The sequence below is a fragment of the Equus caballus genome, chromosome 11 (genome assembly GCF_041296265.1).
Source record: "Equus caballus isolate H_3958 breed thoroughbred chromosome 11, TB-T2T, whole genome shotgun sequence".
In the NCBI taxonomy this organism is placed as follows: Eukaryota; Metazoa; Chordata; class Mammalia; order Perissodactyla; family Equidae; genus Equus; species Equus caballus.
The window spans coordinates 37,840,027-37,866,820 of record NC_091694.1 but is presented as its reverse complement, the minus strand read 5'-3'; the positions used below and the strand labels follow the sequence as shown (position 1 = coordinate 37,866,820).

The window sequence follows — 26,794 nt, the reverse complement described above, 5'->3', positions numbered from 1 at the left end:
CCTGTGCGTCCTGTAATCTAGCCTTCACTTCTGAAGTTATTTTGTGGTGTTCTTCCTCTCTTGATTGGGTTACTTTACATTTCACATCCTCTTTTGGAAGCGCATGTTGAAATGTCGTGTAGCAACATTCCTCTGCTTCACGGCCATATTTCCCTGGTGAGTCTATTATTCTTTTGCTAATATATTGCACAATATATTAAATCAACTTAGAAATTAGTCTTCAGATGAATGAATATTATTAATGGTTTTCTACTTGGAATAGTTGCCTTTCAAGGTAACTGAGTTATGTATCAGTCAGTAGAAAGGTAAAATATTGCCTTTTGACCAGAATACTACATATATATATATACATAAACACACACATAAGAATACAGAATACTATTATATATGTATATATATATATATATATATATATATATATATATATACTATAAACAACTAAGTAATTTAAATAAATGTTTAGAGTATTTCATTTTTCTATCAAATGTTTTCTCTTTCTAAAAATATTGTGACTGAGAAAAAGGCACCTCGAATTTTGCTGGAATGGCTTCAGTTGTAGCCATGTGCTAGAGCTGGCGTATACTGGCTCACAAGAGCCACATGTTAAATTTTCAGGGGTGTTGGGAGCCTGTTGACGTCACAGCTTCATTAGGTAGCTTGAAATTGGCCATGCTGGGACTGTTCGCCATGAAATCAACTCTCAGATTAATGGTGCAATTCATACTATTCTTTGTTAAATTTAAAGAGCCATGAGTTCTTGAATTCTTTATAAAAAAATGTAGTGCTGTCATGGTTTATTGCTGTTCAAGTGTGGACAAAGAAGGAAGTATCAACAATTCTCTTCTAGCTTAGCAAAGAAAACCTACTTCTAAGTTTTAAAACATTGAATGTCAATATAAATAGCAAGGCAAAAGAAGAAAAGTGTTAATTAATAGGACCCATCAGACTTAAACTTTTCAGAAGTTCCTTTCACAGAATATAGCAACAGGTCTGAAGCAAGTCATCTTACAAGGTTCCATTGTTAGAAATAATACTTTTATGATGCAGAATAGTCATTCTTCTTCTGAAACGGCAGGGGCAGAAGGAATACTTTATCAATTCCTCCTAGATTGAGGTCTTCCTTTCAGTTGGAAAGCGTCAGAATATACAGATGTTTCTGCGCCCTGGAAGCCAGACAGAGCAGCAGATTGTTGAAAATGGCTGGCTCAGCTACCCTTGGATTGATCCCAAACACAATGATTCTTTCGAGGCCTGAAAATCGACGAATGCTGTCCAGCAGGATGTGACTGGCCAAAATGGATGCATCATTGATCTCAGACACTTTCTTCTTCTTCATTTCTTTTAGGAACTTATCTTTATATTTTTCCACTTCGCTTGCTTTGCTAAAAAGCACAGCAATATCCTTCGGGGAATAGCCATTCCTCAAGAAAAACCTGCACTTCTCTGCTACCTGGACCACCATCTGCTCCAAGTCCAAACACGCCACAATCTTCAAGTTGCCTCGAACACCCTGAGCCCACTGAGCTTCATGGAGCATCTCCAGGGACCCAGGAGGGATGTTAAATGGAGGGTTCTTTATGATTACCTGCATTACTTTTTGTAGGTAGTTGGCTATTGGATCTGCATTGCGGACCACTCTGGTGAGCTCTTCTCTTGGATACTGGACTGAGAAATGGGGGAGGCCATTGTCAACCAAGTGGCTGGTCTGAAAGTAGTCCAGAAAGATCCAGAGAATCCCTGGGTGATCCTTTTCTCTCTGAGTTATGGTTTTTGCCTTCCCATACCAATTCCCATCTTCAGTGCGGAAATTCTGAGCTTCATCGATGATGATGTGTTGAATCTCTTTGAAGTTATTTTTCATGAAGGTTTTCCGGGTCACTGCCTGGCAGATCCTTTTATTACTGCAAAAATTAAAATGACACACTCAGGTTTTCTCCAAGTGAATAAAGGAGGAAAACTACTCTATCACGCTCCTCAGAACACGGTACTGTTGTCCCAGATCATTTTACCACCTAACTCTCAAGGAACAAGGTGATTCTGGTTGAGGGGGGTGTGGAGTGAATTCAGACCGAACCTCACTGGGTGACAATAGATCCTACTGCTTACCTGATAAAGTCCCTCAGAGGCTGGTTCTCACAAACGTAGAGAATTTTATTTGCTTCACAGTGAAATGTATTCCTTATCTTCTCCATGATCTTCATGGCCATGATTGTCTTCCCTGAGCCAGGTAAGCCATGGACAAACAATTCTCTGTTCTTGCGGAGGTTTTTTGAGAAGATCTCATACTGTTGGGCTGTGAGCAGGTTTAAAACCTCACAACCGAGCTGGTCACTCAAGAAAGATCTGAAGCTCAGCAGAACAATCACAAGGGACTGCAGCAAGGCTTCCATTTGTTGGGTGTCTTCAAGGTCATAGGATGTGGGGTAATCAATTGGAGAGCCGGAACCGGCCAAGGGCTCTGCATGGCTCTCAGGACTCAGGCGGAGGACCTTGGTCATGACACACAGCTTCCCGGTGTAGCCCCCCATGTTCACCAGCTTCTGCTTCAGAGTGAAGGCAGTGCGGGTGCAGTAGAACTGCCCGTCCGCATCCTGCTCCCTGAGAACGCTGTAGAGAATGGGGGAGCTGTTCTGTGCTATCAGCAGAGCATCACAGATGACTCCCTGCTGCTCTTGCAAGTTCAGGTCCACGGCCCAGCTTCTAGAGAAGATCAAAATTCCCTGCGAGAAAGGACGCATTTGCTCATTGATTAATTCCTCCAGACCTTCATGCTCTGAGGACAGCTCCTTCCAGAGGGATTCAGGAGTATATTGCAGATGTCCTGGTGGCACTAGACATGGAAAGAATTTAAAAGATTTAAAAAGTACTGTTTGTATTATTTTGTATAAATCACATATTACATTTAAAAGGGAGTGTAAGGCCCCCAAAATAATTGTAGAATTTAAGGCAAATTCCTTCTAGCACACCTCTCTTTAACCCGCACCGTACAAATCTGGTGAATTGAAGAAGTCACCCTTCTACGTATCTCATGAAGGAGAGAGTGCCAACTAAAATGGAATTTATTGAGCCTGAGAAAGCAAAAACCATGTATTCAGTTACTCTTGCCTCTCATATTCTTATTGTAGAATGTTAAAAAAAACAAAAACAAAACCTTTATGGTAAGCTAAGGACTATAAAGATCTCAGTTAAGTAAAGAAACTATTTGATTGAAAATGGATGTAAGGTAGGTCTAATATAGCAATTAGCAGGCCCTTGATAAATGTTTAGCTGCTTATAGGACATTTGTATATCATATTCTACTGTCAGATCTTGCACTTCTATATTTTTTTCTCGGATTCTCTGTTTTGTTTTTTTTAAAGATTGGCACCTGAGCTAACAACTGTTGCCAATCTTCCTTTTTTTTTTCCTGCTTTTTGTCCCCAAATCCCCCCAGTACATAGTTTCATATTTTAGTTGTGGGTCCTTCTAGTTGTGGCATGTAGGATGCTGCCTCAACATGGCCTGACAAGTGGTGCCATGTCCACGCCCAGGATCTGAACCGGAGAAACCCTGGGCTGCCAAAGCGGAGCGTGCGAACTCAACCACTCGGCCACAGGGCTGGCCCCTCTCTGTATTTTTATATTCTGTCCAGGTGAAAATTTTAACTATTTTTACTGGTATCATTCTTCCATCCCTAAAAAAGCCCACCAAAGCTGGGCAATTACTCTATTTTCACCCAGACCTAGTGTTTTGCCTACAGTTGGACTAGATCAGCGGTTTCCAAACCCAGTGGAGCTCAGAATCATTTGGGAAGCTTGTTCGAATGCACATGCCCAAGCCCCATCCCCGGAAATGAAATGTGTGAGTTTTTGGTGGGGCCTAAGTGCTTCTGCACGCTTAACTACCTCGTGCACTCTTTCTGATAATCAGCCAGATTTGGCAACCGCTAAGCTAGACGATTTCTAAGGGGCTCTGATACTCATCCCCAAGAGGACTGTGGCATTGTCACTTTATACACCTGGATTTACAGAAACACAGTCTTACATGGATTTATTTTTAACCGAATGTATTCACTTATTTCCCTTTCTCCTTATGTAAAAACTGGCGATTAGAGGAGAATTCCAAGATGGCGCCGTGAGTAGTCCTCTTTGTCTCTCGCCCTTCGAGTCTACAATTATTTGGACACTTATCGCTTGACAAAGGATATCCAGACAGCATCTCAGGACGTCTGAGACACCCACGCGACTATACATCGGAAGGCGGACGGACTTTCCTCCGGGAGGATGTGGAAATAGGTGAAAACTCTCCGACCCCGACGGGCAGCCTAGTACCCGCAAGCGGCTTTCTTCCAACGGACGCCCCCAGAGGATCCACACACATCTAGGGCAGGAGCGACGGTGGAAACTGGTGACCAGAACCCTACTTAAACCCCCCGCAATTACTCCTAAACGCAGAGGGAAACTTTGGAGTTGCACACCTGAGCCCGCGGGGAGAGTCTCTCCCCGCCATTGGCGGGGAGACCCGGCCTGGTGCTCGGGGCGCCCGGAGGGTCCCAGAGAGACGCCCGCCCCGGGGGACTAGGGATTGCCGGAGATCTCGGAGAGGACCGGGGCGGGGGAACTTTCAAAGGCGGGTCCGGCGACCCGGTGGGGAAGCGCCGGAGCTCCGCCAGGCAGCAGACAAAACTCTCTGTCTGCCGGTAGCAGAGGGGCCACGCTGAGCACTCAGGGCTCCCGGCAGAGGCCCGGAGAGAAGCCCAGAGGGCGGGGCGACCCCCAGCTGCCGTTGCCCGCCCCGGGGGACTAGGGATTGCCGGAGATCTCGGAGAGGACCGGGGCGGGGGAACTTTCAAAGGCCGGATCGGCGACCCGGAGGGGAAGCGCCGGAGCTCCGCCAGGCAGCAGACAAAACTCTCTGTCTGCCGGTAGCAGAGGGGCCACGCTGAGCACTCAGGGCTCCCGGCAGAGGCCCGGACAGAAGCCCAGAGGGCGGGGCGACCCCCAGCTGCCGTTGCCCGCCCCGTGGGACTAGGGATTGCCGGAGATCTCGGAGAGGACCGGGGCGGGGGAACTTTCAAAGGCCGGATCGGCGACCCGGAGGGGAAGTGCCGGAGCTCCCCCAGGCAGCAGACAAAACTCTCTGTCTCCCGGTAGCAGAGGGGCCACGCTGAGCACTCAGGGCTCCCGGCAGAGGCCCGGAGAGAAGCCCAGAGGGCGGGGCGACCCCCAGCTGCCGTTGCCCGCCCCGTGGGACTAGGGATTGCCGGAGATCTCGGAGAGGACCGGGGCGGGGGAACTTCCAAAGGCGGGTCCGGCGACCCGGAGGGGAAGCGCCGGAGCTCCGCCAGGCAGCAGACAAAACTCTCTGTCTGCCGGTAGCAGAGGGGCCACGCTGAGCATTCAGAGCTCCCGGCAGAGGCCCGGAGAGAAGCCCAGAGGGCGGGGCGACCCCCAGCTGCCGTTGCCCACCCGGTGAGGCTAGGGATTGCCGGAGATCTCGGAGAGGACTGGGGCTGGAGAGAGTTCCAGAGACCCAGCTTAGTAGCCTAGGGGGAAACCCTACAGGCTCACAGAAGCCTTAGGGAAAGCCTCTGCACAGCATCAGTAGAAGGCACCCAGCCGCCAGCCACAAGGCTGGAAGACCCCAGGGCAAAAGCAGCATAGCTAGGTGTACTAACCACAGACTGTAGAAGATGCCAATAGCTCTCCTGCGACCCATAGAGGACAAGTGAGATTTGGTGGGTGCCGACAGCAACCGAGCGACAAATAAAAGTGATCCCACCCCTGGCCGCTGGAAAAGCCCATAACACCGTTGCAGACCCCAAGGAGAGAGCGCATCTAGGTGGGCAACAACAGTAGGCACCTGCAGCCTGAAGCCCCCCGTGACGGCCCCCACGGCAGAGGAGGGAATCCAAAGGGCCACTGTGGCTACGAAGAGGGGCCCAGGCCCAGTTAGCAACTACGGACAGGGTTCCTGGTTGGTGAAGTATAAACAGCTGCTCCCCCCACCGCAGCAGCTGAAACAAGTGAAAGGAGCAACTAAACTCTATCTCCATGCGGAGGCACAAATCAACATCATCAAGCAATATGAAAAAATACATTAAATCTCCAGAACAGAAAGAAAGTAACAAATACACAGAAATCAATCCCAAAGAAAATGAGATATATAACCTAAATGATGATGACTTCAAAACAGCCATCATTAAAATACTCACTGAGTTAAGAGAGAATTCTGACCGACAACTCAACGAGTTCAGGAGCTATGTCACAAAAGAGTTTGATACGATAAAGAAGAACCAAACAGAAATACTGGAAATGAAGAACACAATAGAGGAGATTAAGAAAAATCTAGATGCTCTGAACAGTAGGGCCGATAATATGGAGGAAAGAATTAGCAATTTGGAAGATGGCAATATAGAATTGTTGCAGGCAGAGGAGGAGAGAGAAGCAAGACTTAAAAGAAATGAAGAAACTCTCCGAGAATTATCAGACACAATTAGGAGATGCAACGTAAGGATTATAGGTATACCAGAGGGAGAAGAGAAGGAGAAAGGGGCAGAAAACCTATTCAAAGAAATAATGGCTGAGAACTTCCCAAATCTGGTGAGGGAGATGGATCTTCAGGTGACAGAAGCCAATAGATCTCCAAACTTTATCAATGCAAGAAGACCAACTCCACGGCATATAGTAGTGAAGCTAGCAAAAGTCAACGACAAGGAGAAAATATTAAGGACAGCCAGGCTAAAGAAACTAACCTACAAAGGAACCCCCATCAGGCTATCAGCAGATTTCTCAGCAGAAACTTTACAGGCTAGAAGAGAGTGGAATGATATATTCAAAAATCTGAAGGACAAAAACCTACAGCCGAGAATTCTCTACCCAGCGAAAATATCCTTCAAATACGATGGAGAAATAAAAACTTTCCCAGATAAACAAAAATTAAGGGAGTTCATTGCCACAAAACCTCCTCTTCAGGAAATCCTCAGGAAAACCCTCATTCCTGAAAAATCCAAAAAAGGAAAGGGGCTACAAAACCAAGAGCAGAGGAGATAAGTAGAAGGACAACAACAGAGAGTAGCAGCTCTACATCAGAACAGATTAAACCATGGGACGAGAAACAAAGGAAACTGAAGAAAACCGGAAAACAAGACACAAAATGGTAGTGGTAGGCCCCCACGTCTCAATAATCACTCTAAATGTAAACGGATTGAACTCCCCAATCAAAAGACACAGAGTGGCAGGATGGATCAAAGAACAAGATCCAACAATATGCTGCCTCCAGGAAACACACCTCAGCCCCAAAGACAAACACAGACTCAGAGTGAAGGGATGGAGAACAATACTCCAAGCTAATAATGAACAAAAGAAAGCAGGTGTCGCTATACTAATATCAGACAAGGTAGATTTCAAAGCAAAACAGATAAAGAAAGACAAAGAGGGACAGTATATAATGATAAAAGGGACTCTCCACCAAGAAGACATAACACTTATAAATATATACGCACCCAACACAGGAGCACCAAAATTTGTAAAGCAACTCTTAATAGAACTAAAAGAAGACATCAACAACAATACAATAATAGTAGGGGACCTCAACACACCATTAACACCAATGGACAGAACATCCAGACAGAAAATCAACAAGGAAATAATAGAATTAAATGAAAAATTAGACCAGATGGACTTAATAGATATATATAGAACACTTCATCCAAAAACAGCAGGTTACACATTCTTCTCAAGTGCACATGGAACATTCTCAAGGATTGACCATATTTTGGGAACCAAAGCAAACATCAATAAATACAAGAGAGTTGAAATAATATCAAGCATCTTTTCTGATCATAACGCTATTAAACTAGAAATCAACTACAAGAAAAAAGCAGAGAAAGGTGCAAAAATGTGGAGACTAAACAACACGCTTCTCAACAAACAATGGATCATTGAAGAAATTAAAGAAGAAATCAAATATTATCTGGAGACAAATGAAAATGAGAACACGACATACCAAATCATTTGGGATGCAGCAAAAGCAGTCCTAAGAGGGAAATTCATCGCAATACAGGCTCACCTCACTAAACAAGAAAAAGCTCACGTAAGCAACCTCAAACGACACCTAACAGAACTAGAAAAAGAAGAACAAACAAGGCCCAGAGTCAGTAGAAGGAGGGAAATAATAAAAATAAGAGCAGAAATAAACGATATTGAAACAAAAAAGACAATAGAAAGGATGAATGAAACAAAGAGTTGGTTCTTCGAAAGAATTAACAAAATTGACAAACCCCTAGCCAGACTCACCAAGAAAAGAAGAGAGAAATCGCAAATTAATAAAATCAGGAATGACAGAGGAGAAATCACAACAGATACCAATGAAATACAAGAGATCATAAGAGAATACTATGAAAAACTATATGCCAACAAATTGAACAACCTGGAAGAAATGGACAAATTCCTAGACTCCTACAATCTCCCCAAACTGAATCAGGAAGAAATGGAGAATCTGAATAGACCAATCACAAGTAAGGAAATAGAAACGGTAATCAAAAACCTCCCCAAAAACAAGAGTCCAGGACCAGATGGCTTCTCTGGAGAATTCTACCAAACATTCAAAGAAGACTTAATACCTATTCTCCTCAAACTGTTCCAGAAAATTGAGAAAGATGGAGAACTCCCTAACACATTCTATGAAGCCAACATCACTCTGATCCCCAAACCTGACAAGGACAACACAAAGAAGGAGAACTACAGGCCGATATCACTGATGAACATAGATGCAAAAATCCTCAACAAAATTTTGGCAAACCGATTACAGCAATACATCAAAAAGATTATACACCATGATCAAGTGGGATTTATACCAGGGACACAGGGATGGTTCAACATCCGCAAGTCAATCAACGTGATACACTACATCAACAAAATGAAAAACAAAAACCACATGATCATCTCAATAGATGCAGAGAAAGCATTCGACAAGATCCAACACCCATTTATGATAAAAACCCTCAGTAAAATGGGTATAGAAGGAAAGTACCTCAACATAATAAAGGCCATATATGATAGACCCACAGCCAACATCATACTCAATGGACAAAAGCTGAAAGCCATCCCTCTGAGGACAGGAACAAGACAAGGGTGCCCACTTTCACCACTCCTATTCAACATAGTTCTGGAGGTGCTGGCCAGAGCAATTCGGCAGGAAAAAGAAATAAAAGGAATCCAAATAGGTAACGAAGAAGTAAAACTCTCGTTGTTTGCAGACGACATGATCTTATACATAGAAAACCCCAAAGAATCCACAGAAAAACTATTAGAAATAATCAACAACTACAGCAAAGTAGCAGGGTATAAAATTAACGTGCATAAATCAGTAGCATTTCTATACACTAACAATAAACTAACAGAAAAAGAACTCAAGAACTCTATCCCATTCACAATCGCAACGAAAAGAATAAAATACCTTGGGATAAACTTAACCAAGGAAGTGAAGGATCTATACAATGAAAACTACAAGACTTTCTTGAAAGAAATAGGCGATGACATAAAGAGATGGAAAGACATCCCTTGCACATGGATTGGAAGAATAAACATAGTTAAAATGTCCATACTACCTAAAGCAATATACAGATTCAATGCTATCCCAATCAGAATCCCAAGAACATTTTTCACAGAAATTGAACAAACAATCCTAAAATTCATATGGGGGAACAAAAGACCGCGAATTGCTAAAGCAATCCTGAGCAAGAAAAACAAAGCCGGCGGAATCACAATCCCCGATTTCAAAACATACTACAAAGCTACAGTGATCAAAACAGCATGGTACTGGTACAAAAACAGGTCCACAGATCAATGGAACAGAATTGAAAGCCCAGAGATAAAACCACACATCTATGGACAGCTAATCTTCGACAAAGGAGCAGAGGGCCTACAATGGAGAAAAGAAAGTCTCTTCAACAAATGGTGCTGGGAAAACTGGACAGCCACATGCAAAAGATTGAAAATTGACCATTCTTTTTCACCACACACCAAAATAAACTCAAAATGGATCAAAGACCTAAAGATTAGGCCTGAGACAATAAGTCTTTTGGAAGAGAATATAGGCAGTACACTCTTTGACATCAGTTTCAAAAGAATCTTTTCGGACACTGCAACTCCTCAGTTGAGGGAAACAATAGAAAGAATAAACAAATGGGACTTCATCAGACTAAAGAGCTTCTTCAAGGCAAGGGAAAACAGGATTGAAACAAAAAAACAGCTCACTAATTGGGAAAAAATATTTACAAGCCACTTATCCGACAAAGGGTTAATCTCCATAATATACAAAGAACTCACACTGCTTAACAACAAAAAAACAAACAACCCGATCAAAAAATGGGCAGAGGACATGAACAGACATTTCTCAAAAGAAGATATGAATATGGCCAATAGACACATGAAAAGATGTTCATCATCGCTAATCATCAGGGAAATGCAAATCAAAACTACACTAAGATATCACCTTACCCCCGTTAGATTGGCAAAAACATCCAAAACCAAGAACGACAAATGTTGGAGAGGTTGTGGAGAAAGAGGAACCCTCATACACTGTTGGTGGGAATGCAAACTGGTACAGCCACTATGGAAAACAGTATGGAGATTTCTCAAAAAGTTAAAAATAGAAATACCCTATGACCCAGCCATCCCATTACTGGGTATCTATCCTAAGAACCTGATATCAGATATCTCAAGAGTCCGTTGCACCCCTATGTTCATTGCAGCATTATTTACAATAGCCAAGACGTGGAACCAGCCTACATGCCCAGAAACTAATGATTGGATAAAGAAGATGTGGTATATATACACAATGGAATACTACTCAGCCATAAAAAAAGACGAAATTGGCCCATTCACAACAATGTGGATGGACCTCGAGGGTATTATGTTAAGCGAAATAAGTCAGTCAGAGAAAGACGAACTCTATATGACTCCACTCATAGGTGGAAATTAGTATATTGAGAAGGAGATCTGATTGGTGGTTACCAGGGAAAAGGGGGGGTGGGGGGAGGGTACGGAGGGGGAAGTGGTGTACCCACAACATGACTAACAAAAATGTACAACTGAAATCTCACAAGGTTGTAATCTATCATAACATTAATAAAAAAAAGATTAAAAAAAAAAAAAAAAAAAAACTGGCGATTAATACCTGGAAATAAACGTTGTTGGAGATCTACTTTATGTTCCAGACTTTTCTTAGAATATACTGGTCTGCAACTTGGAGGCCTGTGAGATAGCTGAGATTCAAAAGCTTCGGTCAACTCTGAAAGAAAGCAAGCTCATCTTACTCTATGTGAGTTCATTCCTCACCACTGGAATAGGCCATACAAGCTGATGTCTGTGTTTCATTTAACATGGTACAATTCAGGAAACAAAGGCAGATTCTTCACTTGACTCAATGGCAAGCTTCCCAAAGATCCATTCAAGAGCCCTTCTTTTGAATCTGGAACGATGTTTCCTCATTCAATAGAATGCTCCCTCTTCTATGTTTTAATGGTTATTTGCTTGAACTGTAACGGCACTTAAAATAGTCTTTTTAAATTCAAATCATCATGTGTTTTACATCCCTGCACATGCACCCCACCAAAACAAACCTCAGCCAACACTAGCTCTTGTCTCCCAGAGCTGATCTCATGCTAAGCTGAGGCGCAAGGTAATCATTATTATGAGGCTCCAGCAAGCTCCAATTAGAGGATTTTAACCGAGGAATGAATTTCTAAATTACTTCCTTACTTTTTCTTTTGTGGGAAATCCCCCTTTACAAAATATCTAATTTTGGCTTTTTCTTACCCAACAAAATCTTCCCATATGTGAAAAGCATAGAGATTTAGAGAAAGCAAATTTTAGCATGTGGGAGGAGTTCAAAGTTATAGAGAATGAAGAAAGGACATGGAGATGCTATGGAGGGAGAAAACAACAGGGGAGGAAGAGCTTTCTCCCTCTTACCTGGACCCGTGTCCATCATCACGTCTACCCACTCCTCAGTCGTCAGGCTACAGACATGCTCGTCCTTCACCATCCATGAACTGGGAGCTTTTGAGAAAACCGGACAGCAGAATGGCTCCACTCTGATCACACAGAGATAACCATACAACTTTTCCCTGTGAAACACATCTATAATTTTGGTCTCATACCCCACTGGTGTTTGGGAAGAGCAAAAATGGACAACAGGCAACTTGGAAATTGCTTTTGCTATTAGGCTTTCCAAAGAGTCACGGTCAACATTTTCTTTAGCACAGCCCAGAACTTTCTTACTCTTATCATCCACTCCAATAAAAAGATAGCCTCCCCCACTGTTTGCAAATGCAGGGACGTACTCTGGAATTAGGCTTTTTAAATATCCTTGGATGTGCTTTGTAGAGAATTGTTTAAACTCTGTGAACCGGGACTCAGGAAAAGGCAAGACTTCACCATATTCAAATCTGTCTCTTTGGAAAACCTGGTGAGCAGGACGGGATTCAAGAATCTGATGTCCAGCTTTGGGAATTTCACTAGACGGAGATCCTTCATTAATAGGACTATTTTCTGCATCTCTTTTCTTGGTTTTCAGGAAAGTGAATGCTTCTCTTGAATCTATGGGAAGCACAGAGGTGCCAGATCTACGGTATAACGAAGTACCCAGGCTGCAAATGCGGGGCTTAACAGAACTGTCTTCAGGAAAAGTGTCACTGCTCCAAGATTTAACGAAAATGTAACAACACCTCCCTTGTTGCTTAGTCTCGAAGAAAGCATGCAGATCCGAAGACTGAATAAGCGCCCTCAAAGACTGTTCTAAATCCAGTCCCAGCTCCACGGGATGCTCATCCTCGTTTGCCATTTCCAGCCGAATCACTCCTCCGCCTGAGTTTAACAAAGCACATGCAGCCTGTGTAACTTTCGCCTTCTCTTGCTCTCTCTGAGTTTTCTGCAGCTTATTTCTGTTTCCTTCACCAAGAGTCACTGCTCCTATGTTGATGACCAAGTCTGGGTAAGGTGATTCTACCACCAGGGAGCAGTCGTCTGTCTTCATGTTGATCCAGCAGCTGAAACTATTGAAACACGTGTTTCATTTTAAGAAATAAATTGCTCCGAACACAATTCCTTCACCCATTTAGTAGAAAATATTTAATCTGTGTCCTGTATGAAATATTTAATCTGTGTCCTGCACTAGATGAGTGAGCAAAGCAGGAATAATCCCCTCTCTTTAGCAGCTGTCTGGCGGGAAAGGGGGCTAATTAAATGAGTATTTACAATCACGTGTGATGGGGATTACAGTAGGGGAAACACGTTGAAGGGTACCTGAACTAATCTGGAGGGGAAAGTTCAATAAGACTTCCAAGAGGTGGTAAGATTTAAGCCAAGACCTAAAGGATGCACTGGAATTGGCCAGGTGAAGTCATCAGTATTGAAGCAATGGGAGCAGGTGCCATCAGCTGAGGTGCGTGTCTACTATGGCACAAGAATGTCTCAGTTTAGAACAGATTTCCAATGAACATCAACTTTAAGAGATGGGTAAAAGAAAAAAAGACATTGCAAAGGAGACTCCAAAGAGGACTGATGTGAAAAACCAGAGAGGAGGGAGAAACACGGAGGGAATGTGGTTTTGAGGAAGCCCAGAACGAGGCCCCCCGCTGGGGTGTGAGGGAGTCTAACGCTGCTGAGACTTACCGCTGGGTGATGACTGGAAGGTGAGTCGTCACTACCTGCTGGCGCCTTCCACCAAATCAGTCCTGAAGGACCCACAGGCTGAAACACAGATGGAGAGACGCAGCAGAGCTCAGAGAGGAAGATGCAGATTTCCTGGGTTCAAATCCCAGCTCTGTCACTTAGCAGCAGCGTGATTTGGGGGCTACTTATTTCATCTCTCTGGACCTAAGTAAAATAGTGTTAATAGAACCTAGTTCACAGAATTGTTGTGAGAAGTAAATACGGTAATATTCATAAAGTAATTAAAGTATATGACACAAAGTAAGCCGATGCTAGACTTTGCTAGATAAACGTAGACAGAAACCTAGGAACCGGGGTGACGAGGTGGAGAGGGGTCTGTGAGAAAGTCCTGGGTGAAACGGACACTTGGTGAGTACCCAGTATAAGTGGAGCTCTTACTGCTCCTTCCATCGCTGTGGAAACCCGCGGCCACAACTCAGGCCTCCAGCGCAGGCGGCATCTATAGGGGTAAAACTGGGACCGCACAGACCGCCCGCCTGGGCAAAGAGGTGTGGGAAAAACAGGTGGGCATTGGCTAGCCTCAGGCAGAGGCTGAACAGAAGGGAAATGGGCTGTGATAGAATTAGCCTCTTGGGGAAACTAAAATAAAGGAGCTCTTTGCCATTCTTGCACCCTTCTATTTTACTTTACTGATCTTGTTGGGAGACATTTTTCTCAATTGTTCCTTCTTCTGCATTATAGCCTTTCTGTAGGGTAGCGGCAATTCTAATTCTGCTTTTTAGCTCTTGGATTAAGGACAATAATTTACAGCGGGTGATCGCTCACACCATCACCTGCAGAACTTATTTCCCAACGCTACAATTCCTGAAACTCTGGGACCCCAGGCCTGCCCTGGGATCTGCCCAAACCTCCCTCTCAGCCTCCGCAGAAACCCGGGCTAGCGCCTCCCCAGCCCCAGCAAGTTCGCGGCCAGGCCCGCCGCCCGCGCGCCTTCCCCTCCCTCCCAGCCAACCCCCGCGCCCCTCCGCCCTGTCTTCCACAGTCCGCCTTTTAGGCCATTTGCCGCCGAGTCTGGGCAAACAAGCCGGGCCTCCCAGGCAGGGCAGTAACCCAAAGATGTCGCCAGGGCTCAGCGGCTGCTTTCGTCGCTTGTCCCCCGCGCAGTCGGGGATCGGGCCGCACGAGATCCCTAGGTCGTGAGAGCAGCGGCAGCTCCGAGGACCTGGGCAAAGGAGCAGGGACCCTCTCCCACCTTTCCGAGGTCGAGCGCGCTCCAAGCCGCCGTCGCGTTTGCCGGAAGGGGCCAACGTCCGATCTTTATAGCCCGGCGGTTGGCGCCACCCCGGGGTTGTGCCACGTAGGAAACAGACCGGACCGATAGGCGTGTCTACTAAGCAGCGGGAAGTTTTGCCACAGAAAAGCCTAGAAATATTGAGCTTTCTGATTGCTTGCAGGGGATTCTTAGTTCCTTTGCTCCCGGCCCTTCCCTCCCTCCCTCCCTCTCCCAGCCCATCTCCATTTATCTTAATTACAGTTGGAGAATAAAAACTATTTAAGAGCGTCTCCGGGCCCAGCAGCCGTCCGGCTCCGGGGGCCGCCGGTCCTTCCTCGAGCCCCCAGCACTCCGGGCGCCGCCTGTCCCGCCTTCCTGGGAACCCTGTGACCCCAGCTTTTACCCTTCGAGCCCGCTTGAATCGCCCCAGGTCCCCACCGTCCCGGAAAGAGGGTCTTGGAAACAAGAAGCAAGAACTTGAGGCTCCGCTCCCCTTCCCGACCCTCGACGTCCGTCCCAAAGCACGCGGCGAAGCGGCTCGGGCTGCATTCGGTCCGCGGAGGGCCGGATCCCTGAGCCTGCGCGGCCGCGGCGGGGCCCCTCGGACGCCCTCGAGCAGCGGGATTTGGGGGCGGTTGCGGGCCGGGGGGGCGCCGGTGAACCCCGGTAGTTTGCAGCTGCTCGAATTACGAGGAAACGAACGTGCTTCTGACTCTTTCTGCACACCGCCAGGCGTCCCTCTGATCGCTCGCATCATTTCGTTGTCCTTTCTCTGGTGAACTCTCCATCCTGGGCTGAGCGCCTGCAACGGACGGGCCTCGCCCCAAGTGACCTGCCCGCGCCCCGGGCCATCCCGCTGTCCCTCCCTCACTGTTCTCGCTGGTGGGGAGTCACCCAAAGGCGGGAGCGGCTGTTAACACTCGTTGTCAGTGCAGGTCCCAGTGGAAGCAAAAGAAAGAAAACAAAACGCATCGCAGCACCCCTTCAGAGACTACGACTGACAACTGTTAACACCTTATTGTATATATATTAATTTTTTATCAATATATTGTATTATATTGGGATATATTGTATTGCAGATCATTATATGTATGTATAGATATATAATGTATATATGTTACACATATGTATATGTAACGCATTTTTATTAAAATGAGGTCATAATGTACCTATTGTTTCATAACCTGCTTTTTTCAGTCGATGACCTCCATCTCTCCATTTCAGTGAATTTTCATGTCTTCCCACACACAGATCATATTCAAGTTTTTCCATTCTTCTTTAAAATGTTGCTTACAAATGGTTTGTACAAACCTGCACCCAATCCAGGACCAGGCATCTATAAAGTGCTGAAAGGAAGAAAAGATCGTCAATCACACACATACACAGACACAAATCCTCCCAAATAGAAGCAAAATAATGACTTTTTCAGGCAAAAAAAAAATTTATTTAGGTTGAAGGAAAATGATACCAGAATGAAACTCAGATCTGCACACAAGAATGAAGAGCACCAAAGATAGTAAATATGTAGGCAAATACTAAAGATGATCTTTCTCAACGTTAAAAATTATTTAAAAGGTAATGGATTGTTAAAGAAAAAAATAATCTTGTATTGTGACTCATAACATAATGTAGAAATAAGTCATGATAGTAAAGCACAGACGACAGAAGGGGAAATGGATGTATTTTGTTGTAATATTCTTTTAAATTGTAAAAGCTAAAGATGCCTATGGTAAGCCCGAGAGCTACCAATATAAAAAATTAGAACAAAGATGTATAAATAATAAACCAACAAAGGAGTTTTCCTTATGATTCCTATTTTCTTTGTTTTTCACAAAAATCTTTCTTACCTCTTTTTGCTTTGTAGACATGCAGTTGACTTTGTATGCCGATTTTTCACCACCAACTTTGCTAAACTTTATAGTTAATTCTCATGATTTCTCTGTGTGTTCTTTTAGGTCATCCAAGAATACAAGAGTATCAAATGTGCATAATGATAGTTTTATTTCTTCCTTTCTAATCTACATAATTTTTTCTTCGCCAGGACTGCTGGTACAGGGCTAAAGGGAAAGAAGTGGCGCCCCAAGACACAACCTAACGATACTAAAATCCCATGTTTGGGAGTCTTTTTGCTGGGATCACTCTAGAAACCAACGTCTACACTAATCAGGGTTTTGTCAGCAGACTAGTTACTTTAAACAGAGGAATTTTAAAATAACGACTTATTCCCCAGTATAAAGACTTAAACTAGGGAATGGAAAAGACACAGAGGTAATAGTGAGGTATGATGGAGGCAACTACAGAAAACAGCCACCACTGCTGGGGCTGAGGGATCAAAAGGAGGGGCCCTAAGGCTAACACTGTGAGTGCGGGAGAAAACTAAGTAAAGGAGCTGTGGTTTTTATGGGAAAGTTTACAAAACTTTATTGAAAGATAATAAAGAACTGGAGTCATATATTATGCCCATGGATTGGAAGACAATATATTAAAGAGATCAGTTCTCCCCAAAGTGATGAGGAAATGTATTGAGATTCCACTTAAAATTCCAATAGTATTTTTGTGGAAATTTACATACTGATTAATAAATTTATAGCCAAGACACCCCTAAAAAGGATATAAATTTATATCCAAGAGACCCTACAAATGAAAAACAGGATGTGGGCAGATATCAAAATTTTTTTATAAAGCTATAGCAATTGGACAAAAAGATCAATGGAATAAAATATAGAGCACTTAGGCTGACAATTATTTATGGAAAATCTATGACAGAGTTGGCACTGTAGATCAGTGGCGAATGGAGAGAATATTTTATAAACTGTGCTGAGATATCTGGTGTCCACATAGGACACAAAATTAATTTGCATCTCTCACTCCAAAATCAATTCCAATGGAATAAAGATGAAAGGCAAAACCAGTAAATTGTTTTTTTTTTTTCTGTGTACTTGCTCTTTTATTTCCATAGGTTAAATTTTTTGGAATTTCTGGCCAATTTATAAACATATCTTAAATTTTGATAACTGTTCTTAAACTGCTCTCCAGAAAGATTATACAAAGGGTATAGTTGACAAGAGTACCCATTTTTTGGTGTTAATTTTATTTATAGTTTTTCGGGTATTTTTCTTTTTTTGGCAATAGTGAAGTTTTTAATGTCGTTGTTGCAGGTCTGTCAGTCTTTTCTGTAGTGGTGTTTTAGCCTTTGCAGTCATGCTTTGAAAGTCTTTTGTGCTCCAAGATTATAAAGATATTCACCTAAAGTTTTCTGGTACATTAAGTTTTTGTTTTTGAATATTTATGGTTTAATATCTTTAAACTTGTTTTAAAAAAGATAATTACAGGATCTTTGTATTGGAGTCATTTTTATGGTAGAAAAATTTGAGGTACTTAAGAATTACTTTTTAGATAGTGTTAGTCTTAGCCAAGTTGTTGAAAACAGTTCTTATTTTTATTTTTCCTTGTTTTTGCTTTGCTGGTGCAAGGCCTAAAGTATGTACAAAACCTATCAGGTCTATACAATTAACCAGCTGTTCTTCGAGTACTCAGATTATACTCTTTTTTTTTTTTTCAATTACCTTATAGGTATGTACTTTTTAAAAATTTTTTTTATTGAGTTATTGATAGGTTACAATCTTGTGAAATTTCAATTGTACATTAATGTTTGTCAGTCATGTTGTAGGTGCACCACTTCTCCCTTTGTGCCCACCCCCCACCCCACCTTTCCCCTGGTATCCACTAAACTGTTCTTGGTCCATAGTTTTAAATTCCTCATATGAGTGGAGTCATACACAGATTATCTTCCTCTCGCTGGCTTATTTCACTTAACATAATTCTCTCAAGGTCCATCCATGTTATTGCAAATGGAATGATTTTGTTCTGTTTTGCAGCTGAGTAGTATTCCATTGTATATATGTACCACATCTTCTTTATCCATTCGTCTGTTGATGGGCACTTAGGTTGCTTCCACGTCTTGGCTATTGTAAACAGTGCTGTAATAAACATTGGGGTGCACAGGACTTTTGGGATTGCTGACTTCAGGCTCTTTGGATAAACACCCAGTAGTGGGATGGCTGGATCGTATGGTAGTTCTATTTTTAGTTTTTTGAGGAATCTCCATACTGTTTTCCATAGTGGCTGCACCAGTTTGCATTCCCACCAGCAGTGTATGAGGGTTCCTTTTTCTCCGCAACCTCTCCAACATTTGTTGCTATTAGTTTTAGATATTTTTGTCATTCTAACGGGTGTAAGGTGATATCTTAGTGTAGTTTTGATTTGCATTTCCCTGATGATCAGCGATGATGAGCATCTTTTCATGTGCCTATTGGCCATCAGTATATCTTCTTTGGAGAAATGTCTGTTCATGTCTCCAGCCCATTTTTTGATTGGGTTGTTTTATGTTTTGTGGTTGAGTTGCGAGAGTTCTTTATATATTAAGGATAGTAAGCCTTTGTCAGATATATGACTTGCAAATATTTTTTCCCAGTTAGTGGGTTGTTTTTTTGTTTCAATCCTGTTTTCATTTGCCTTGAAGAAGCTCTTTAATCTGATGAAGTGCCATTTGTTTATTCTTTCTATTGTTTCCCTTGTCTGAGAAGGCATGGTGTCCGAAAAGATCCTTTTAATACTGATGTCAAAGAGTGTACTGCCTACGTTTTCTTCCAGAAGCCTTATGGTTTCAGGTCTCAACTTTAGGTCTTTAATCCATTTTGAGTTTATTTTTGTGAATGGTGAAAAAGAATGGTCAATTTTCATTCTTTTACATGTGGCTTTCCAGTTTTCCCAGCACCATTTGTTGAAAAGACTTTCTTTTCTCCATTGTATGTCCTCAGCTCCTTTGTCAAAGATAAGCTGTCCATAGATGTGTGGTTTTATATCTGGGCTTTCAATTCTGTTCCATTGATCTGTGCACCTGTTTTGGTACCAGTACCATGCTGTTTTGATTACTGTAGCTTTCTAGTATGTTTTGAAGTCAGGGATTATGATGCCTCCCGTTTTGTTCTTTTTTCTCAGGATTGCTTTAGCAATTCGGGGTCTTTTGTTGCCCCATATGAATTTTAGGATTCTTTGTTCTAATTCTGTAAAGAATGTCATTGGGATTCTGATTGGGATGGCGTTGAATCTGTAGATTGCTTTAGGTAGAATGGACATTTTAACTATGTTTATTCTTCCAATCCATGTACATGGAATGTCTTTCCATCTCCTTATGTCGTCATCCAATTCTCTCAGAAAGGCCTTGTAATTTTCATTATATAGGTCCTTCACTTCCTTAGTTAAATTTACCCCAAGGTATTTTATTCTTTCTGTTGCGATTGTGAATGGTATTGTATTCTTGAGTTCTTTTTCTGTTGGTTCATTACTGGAGTATAGAAATGCTACTGATTTATGCAAATTGATTTTATACCCTGCAACTTTGCTGTAGTTGTTGATTACTTCTAACAGTTTTCCAATGGATTCTTTGGGGTTTTCTATATATAAGCTCATGTCGTCTGCAAACAGTGAGAGTTTCACTTCTTCCCTCCCTATTTGGATTCCTTTTATTCCTTTTTCTTGCCTGATTGCTCTGGCCAGGACCTCCAGTACTATGTTAAATAAGAGTGGTGATAGAGAGCATCCTTGTCTCATTCCTGTTTTCAGGGGGATGGGGTTCAGTTTTTTCCCATTGAGTATGATGTTGGCTATGGGTTTGTCGTATATGGCCTTTATTATGTTGAGGTAGTTTCCTTCTATGCCCATTTTGTTCAGAGTTTTTATCATAAATGGCTGTTGGATCTTCTCAAATGCCTTCTCTGCATCTATTGAGATGATCATGTGGTTTTTATTCCTCAGTTTGTTGATGTGGTGTATCACGTTGATTGATTTGCGCATGTTGAACCATCCCTGTGTCCCTGGTATGAATCCCACCTGATCCTGATGTATGATTCTTTTGATGAATTGCTGAATTCTGGTTGCCAAAATTTTGTTTAGAATTTTTGCATCTATGTTCATCAGTGATATTGGCCTGTAGTTCTCTTTTTTCGTGGTGTCCTTGTCAGGTTTTGGTATCAGCGTGATGTTGGCCTTGTAGAATGTGTTAGGAAGTGTTCCATCTTCCCTAATTTTTTGGAATAGCTTGAAAAAGATAGGTATTAAATCCTCTCTGAAAGTTTGGTAGAATTCCCCAGGAAAGCCATCTGGTCCTGGGGTTTTATTCTTTGGGATGTTTTTGATTGCTGTTTCAATCTCTTTCCTTGTGATTGGTCTGTTCAAATTGTCTGCCTCTTCTTGAGTGAGCTTTGGGAGATTGTAGGAGTCCAAGAATTTATCCATTTCCTCTAGGTTATCCATTCTGTTGGCATATAGTTTTTTGTAGTATTCTCTTATAATCTGTTGTATTTCTGCAGAGTCTGTTATTTCTCCTCGCTCATTTCTGATTTTGTTTATTTGAGCTTTCTCCCTTTTTTTCTTTGTAAGTCTGGCTAGTGGTTTGTCAATTTTATTTATCTTCTCAAAAAACCAGTTCTTTGTCTCATTGATCCTTTCTACTGCCTTTTTCGTTTCAATAGTATTTATTTCTGCTCTGATTTTTATTATTTCTCTCCTTCTGCTGACTTTGGGCTTCATTTGTTCTTTTTTCTCTAGTTCAGTTAGGTGTGCTTTAAGGTTGCTTATTTGGGATTTTTCTTGTTTGTTAAGATGTGCCTGTATTGCGATGAATTTTCCTCTTAATACAGCTTTTGCTGTATCCCATATGAGTTGGCATGGCATGCTATCATTTTCATTTGTTTCCAGGTATTTTTTTATTTCTTCTTTAATTTCTTCAATGATCCATTGCTTGTTCAGTAGTGTGTTGTTTAGTCTCCACATCTTTGTGTCTTTCTCAGCTTTTATCTTGTAATTAATTTCTAGCCTTATAGCACTATGATCTGAGAAGATGCTTGTTATTATTTCAATTTTTTTAAATTTGTAGAGGCTTGCCTTGTTTCCCAACATATGGTCTATCCTAGAGAATGTTCCATGTGCACTTGAGAAGAATGTGTATTCAGCTCCTTCAGGGTGGAGTGATCTATATATGTCTATTAAGTCCAATTGTTTTAGTTTTTCATTCAGCTCCACTATTTCCTTGTTGATTTTCTGTCTGGATGATCTGTCCATTGATGTGAGTGGGGTGTTGAGGTCCCCTACTATTATTGTGTTGTTTTCAACATCTTCCTTTAGGTCTGTTAATAGTTGCTTTATGAATCTTGGTGCTCCTGTGTTGGGTGCATAGATATTTATAAGCGTTATTTCTTCTTGATGAAGTGTCCCTTTGATCATTATATATTGTCCCTCTGTGTCTCTCTTTACCTGTCTTATTTTGAAATCCACTTGGTCTGATATGAGAATTGCAACACCTGCCTTTTTTTCCTTGCTATTTGCTTGAAGTATTGTCCTCCACCCCTTCACCCTGAGTCTGTGTTTGTCCTTGGGGCTGAGGTGTGTTTCCTGGAGGCAACAAATTGTTGGATCTTGTTCTTTAATCCATTTTGCCACTCTGTGTATTTTTATTGGAGAGTTCAATCCGTTCACATTGAGAGTGATTATTGATGCATGTGGACTTAATGCTGTCAATCTGTCGCTCATTATCTTGTTTTCCTGTGATTTTTTCCTGTGTGCTTTAGACTACCCATTTAATACTGCAATTTCTTATGCTGGGTTTCTTAGATTTTTCCTTATCTATGACTTGTGACTCTGTTCTGTACTTTATTTTAGTGTCTCCCTTGAAGTTTGTATTTAGAATCTCGTGTATAATATAGTCTATTCTCTGGTGGTCTCTTACTTACTCGATCAATACTGATTTAGACCCTCTGCTCTTCCCCTCCTAAATAATTATTTTCATTTTTTATTCCAACTCGTCTTATTAATTTGTAGTTAGAGTGCTAAGATCGTCCTTGTTTTGGTAGTTTCCTTATTTTTACCCTAATGCTATAGTTGAATATTTGCTATCCTGTTCTGGTTCTATCCATTGGTCTCCCTAGTCTGTGGATTGTGTCCCCTTTCTCCCTTTTTTCTTTTTTCAAGTATGAGAGCCTTCTTGAGGATTTCTTGTAATGGAGGGCTTTTAGTTACAAATTCCCTTAACTTTTGTTTGTCTGGAAAAGATTTAATTTCTCCCTCATATCTGAAGGAAATTCTTGCTGGATAGAGTATTCTTGGCTGAAAGTTTTTATCCTTTAAAGCTTTGAATATATCACTCCATTCTCTCCTAGCTTGTAGGGTTTCTGTAGAGAAATCCACTGACAGTCTGATAGGGGCTCCTTTATAGGTTATTTTCTTTTTTTTCTTACTTCCCTGAGTATTCTTTCCTTATCATTCCTATTTGCCAACTTTACTATTATGTGCCTTGCGGTGGGTCTTTTTACATTGACAAATCTAGGAGATCTAAAACCCTCCTCTACACACATTTCTCCGTTGATCCCTAGATTTGGGAAGTTCTCTTCAATAATTTCGTTAAGCACACTTTCTGCTCCATTTTCCTTTTCCATATTCTTGGGAATTCCTATGATCCTTATGTTCTTACTCCTCATTGAATCCATTATCTCTCGGAGATTTTCCTCATTTTTTTAATTCTTAGTTCTCTTTCTTCCTCTGTCTGGCGCCATTCAGCCTGTCTGTCCTCGATTATGCTGATTTGCTCCTCTATGTTGTCTACACGGGCATTCAGGGAATCCGTATTCTGTTTTATCTGGTCCATTGTGTTTTTCATCTCAAGTAATTCTGTTTGATTCTTCTTTATGATTTCAATCTCTTTTGTGAAGTAACTCCAGAACTCGGCTTGTTTCTCTATCTTTCTCTCTACCTCATTGAGTTTTTTGATTATAGCTGCTCTGAATTCATTATCACTTAGTTTACCTAATTCCAAGTCCTCAGGACTTAATTCTGTGTTTTTATTATTTTCCTTCTGGTCTGGGGCTTTTATAAATTGCTGGATGGTAGAGGAGCGGTTTTTTCTCATGGTGGTAGAATTCAGTTGCAGTTACAGCCTGTCGCCACTAGATGGGGGTCAAGAGTGGCGTGTTAGCTCTCCGCCTTGGGGCAAGATGGCGGCACCCACTGGCTTTGCCGGGGGGGAGGGGCTGTTACTCTCACGCGCCGGTCTGGGTTCAGATCAGTTCTGTTCTCTGGTCTTCCAAGGCCCTTGATTTATGGGGTCCCCGCGGACGGAAACGTCCCCCCCGTCAGCGGGTCTCCACTGAATCAGCGGCAGGAGTCATGGATGATCCCCTTGTCATGCGGCCCCTCCCCCGCTCCTTCCCGACCCGCGCCGCAGCGATCGCAGACTCTAGGGGAGGGAGCGATGTTCTCTCCTACCGTTCCAGTGCCTCTGAGGGTGTAAAGCTAGGTTTATGATCTCCGCCTTCTTGGTATTGTAGGTCTCTAATGAGCTGGCATTATGTTTATTCTCTGAAATTCAGTTCTTCCAATCTTTTGTTGTATTTTGGAGGGGAGAGAATCCCGGGTCAGCTCACCCCACCATTTTGCTCCGCCCACTCTGTCCAAAACCAGTAAATTCTTAAAGATAATACGTAGAAGTATTTCTTAAGCATTTCTTAAAACGACACAAAACCATCATGGTTCCCCTCTGTCAAGGGTGTTAACAAACGTCTCCCTCAGGGAAAGGTAGGAGATGACTAAAGCAGTGGTGATGTGGCCAATATATCCAGGGCCAGACCAATTATGTGGGAATGCTTCCTCTTCTTCGTTTTTTTTTTTTTTTTTTTTTTACATTTTACTAAGATTATGATAGTAAAACCTTGTGAAATTTCAGTTGTACATTATTGTTTGTCAGTCATATTGTAGGTGCACCACTTCACCCTTTGTGCCCACCCCCACCCCCCTTTCCCCTGGTAGCCACTAATCTGTTCTCTTTGTCCACATGTTTAACTTCCACACATGAGTGGAGTCATACAGAAATTGTCTTTCTTTATCTGGCTTATTTCACTTAACATAATACCCTCAAGGTCCATCCATGTTGTTGTGAATGGGACGATTTTATCCTTTTTTATGGCTCAGTAGTATTCCTTTGTATATATATATATATATATATACCATATCTTCTTTATCCAATCATCTGTTGATGGGCACTTAGATTGCTTCCACATCTTGGCTATTGTAAATGCTGCTGCAATGAACATGGGAGTTTTGGAATTGCTGATTTCAAGTTCTTTGGATAGATACCCAGTAGAGGGATAGCTGGGTCATATGGCATTTCTACTTTTAACTTTTTGAGAAATCTCCATACTGTTTTCCATAGTGGCTGCACCAGTTTGCATTCCCACCAGCAGTGTATGAGGGTTCCTTTTTCTCCACAACCTCTCCAACATTTGTCACTTTTTGTTTTGGTTATTTTTGCCATTCTATTGGGTGTAAGGTGATATCTTAGTGTAGTTTTGATTTGCATTTCCCCGATGATTAGCGATGATGAGCATCTTTTCATGTGTCTATTGGCCATCCATATATCTTCTTTGGAGAAATGTCTGTTCATGTCCCCTGCCCATTTTTTGATCGGGTTGTTTGATTTTTTGTTGTTGAGTTGCGTGAGTTCTTTATATATTAAGGATATTAAGCCTTTGTCAGATATATGACTTGCAAATATTTTTTCCCAATTGGTGGGTTGTTTTATTTCAATCCTGTTTTCCCTTGCCTTGAAGAAGATGTTTAGTCTGATGAAGTCCCATTTGTTTATTCTTTCTATTGTTTCCCTTGTCTGAGAACACATGGTGTCTGAAAAGATCCTTTTGATACTGATGTCAAAGAGTGTACTGCCTACATTTTCTTCTGGAAGTCTTATGGTTTCAGGTCTTACCTTTAGGTCTTTGGTCCATTTTGAGTTTATTTTGGTGAATGGTGAAAAAGAATGGTCAATTTTCATTCTTTTACATGTGGCTTTCCAGTTTTCCCAGCACCATTTGTTGAAGAGACTTTCTTTCCTCCATTGTAGGCCCTCAGCTCCGTTGTTGAAGATTAGCTGTCCATAGATGTGTGGTTTTATTTCTGGGCTTTCAATTCTGTTCCATTGATCTGTGCACCTGTTTTGGTACCAGTACCATGCTGTTTTGATTACTGTAGCTTTCTAGTATGTTTTGAAGTCAGGGATTGTGATGCCTCCAGCTTTGTTCTTTTTTCTCAGGACTGTTTTACCGATTCGGGGTCTTTTGTTGCCCCACATGAATTTTAGGATTCTTTGTTCTATTTCTGTAAAGAATGTCATTGAGATTCTGATTGGAATAGCGTTGAATCTGTAGATTGTTTTAGGTAGTATGGACATTATAACTATGTTTATTCTTCCAATCCATGTGCATGGAATGTCTTTCCATCTCTTTATGTCATCATCAATTTCTTTCAGGTAAGTCTTGCAGTTTTCGTTGTGTAGGTCTTTCACTTCCTTGCTTAATTTTACCCCAAGGTATTTTATTCTTTTTGTTGTGATTGTGAATGGGATTGTGTTCTTGAGCTCTTTTTCTGTTAGTTCATTGTTAGAGTATAGAAATGCTACTGATTTATGTATGCTGATTTTATACCTTGCAACTTTGCTGTAGTTGTTGATTATTTCTAGTGGTTTTCCAATGGATTCTTTGGGGTTTTCTACATATAAGATCATGTCGTCTGCAAAGAGCAAGAGTTTCACTTCTTCACTCCCTATTTGGATTCCTTTTATTTCTTTTTCCTGCCTAATTGCTCTGGCAAGGACCTCCAGTACTATGTTGAATAAGAGTGGTGAGAGTGGACACCCTTGTCTTGTTCCTCTTCTGAGAGGGATGGCTTTCAGTTTTTGCCCATTGAGTATGATGTTGGCTGTGGGTTTGTTATATATGGCCTTTATTATGTTGAGGTACTTTCCTTCTATACCAATTTT

The 26,794-nt window shown here is 42.0% G+C and overlaps 1 protein-coding gene across 2 annotated transcripts; it reads right to left on the bottom strand.

Annotated features, from left to right (window-relative positions):
• Positions 1-765: 765 nt before the first annotated feature.
• On the bottom strand, positions 766-15,515 carry LOC106780891 (schlafen family member 13). 2 transcript variants are annotated; one of them, XM_023653007.2, is made up of 7 exons: positions 15,335-15,515; positions 14,911-15,080; positions 13,659-13,862; positions 11,958-13,039; positions 11,161-11,274; positions 2,107-2,830; positions 766-1,901 (listed from the first exon to the last, which is right to left on the bottom strand). In XM_023653007.2, the coding sequence occupies exons 4-7, from the start codon at positions 13,018-13,020 to the stop codon at positions 1,124-1,126; spliced, it is 2,679 nt and encodes an 892-aa protein (XP_023508775.2). In that variant the 5' UTR covers positions 13,021-13,039; positions 13,659-13,862; positions 14,911-15,080; positions 15,335-15,515; the 3' UTR covers positions 766-1,123. The 2 variants fall into 2 exon arrangements, with proteins under 2 accessions (XP_023508775.2, XP_023508776.2); XM_023653008.2 differs by having other exon boundaries at positions 13,659-13,736; positions 15,335-15,471.
• Between the last annotated feature and the right edge of the window lie 11,279 nt (positions 15,516-26,794).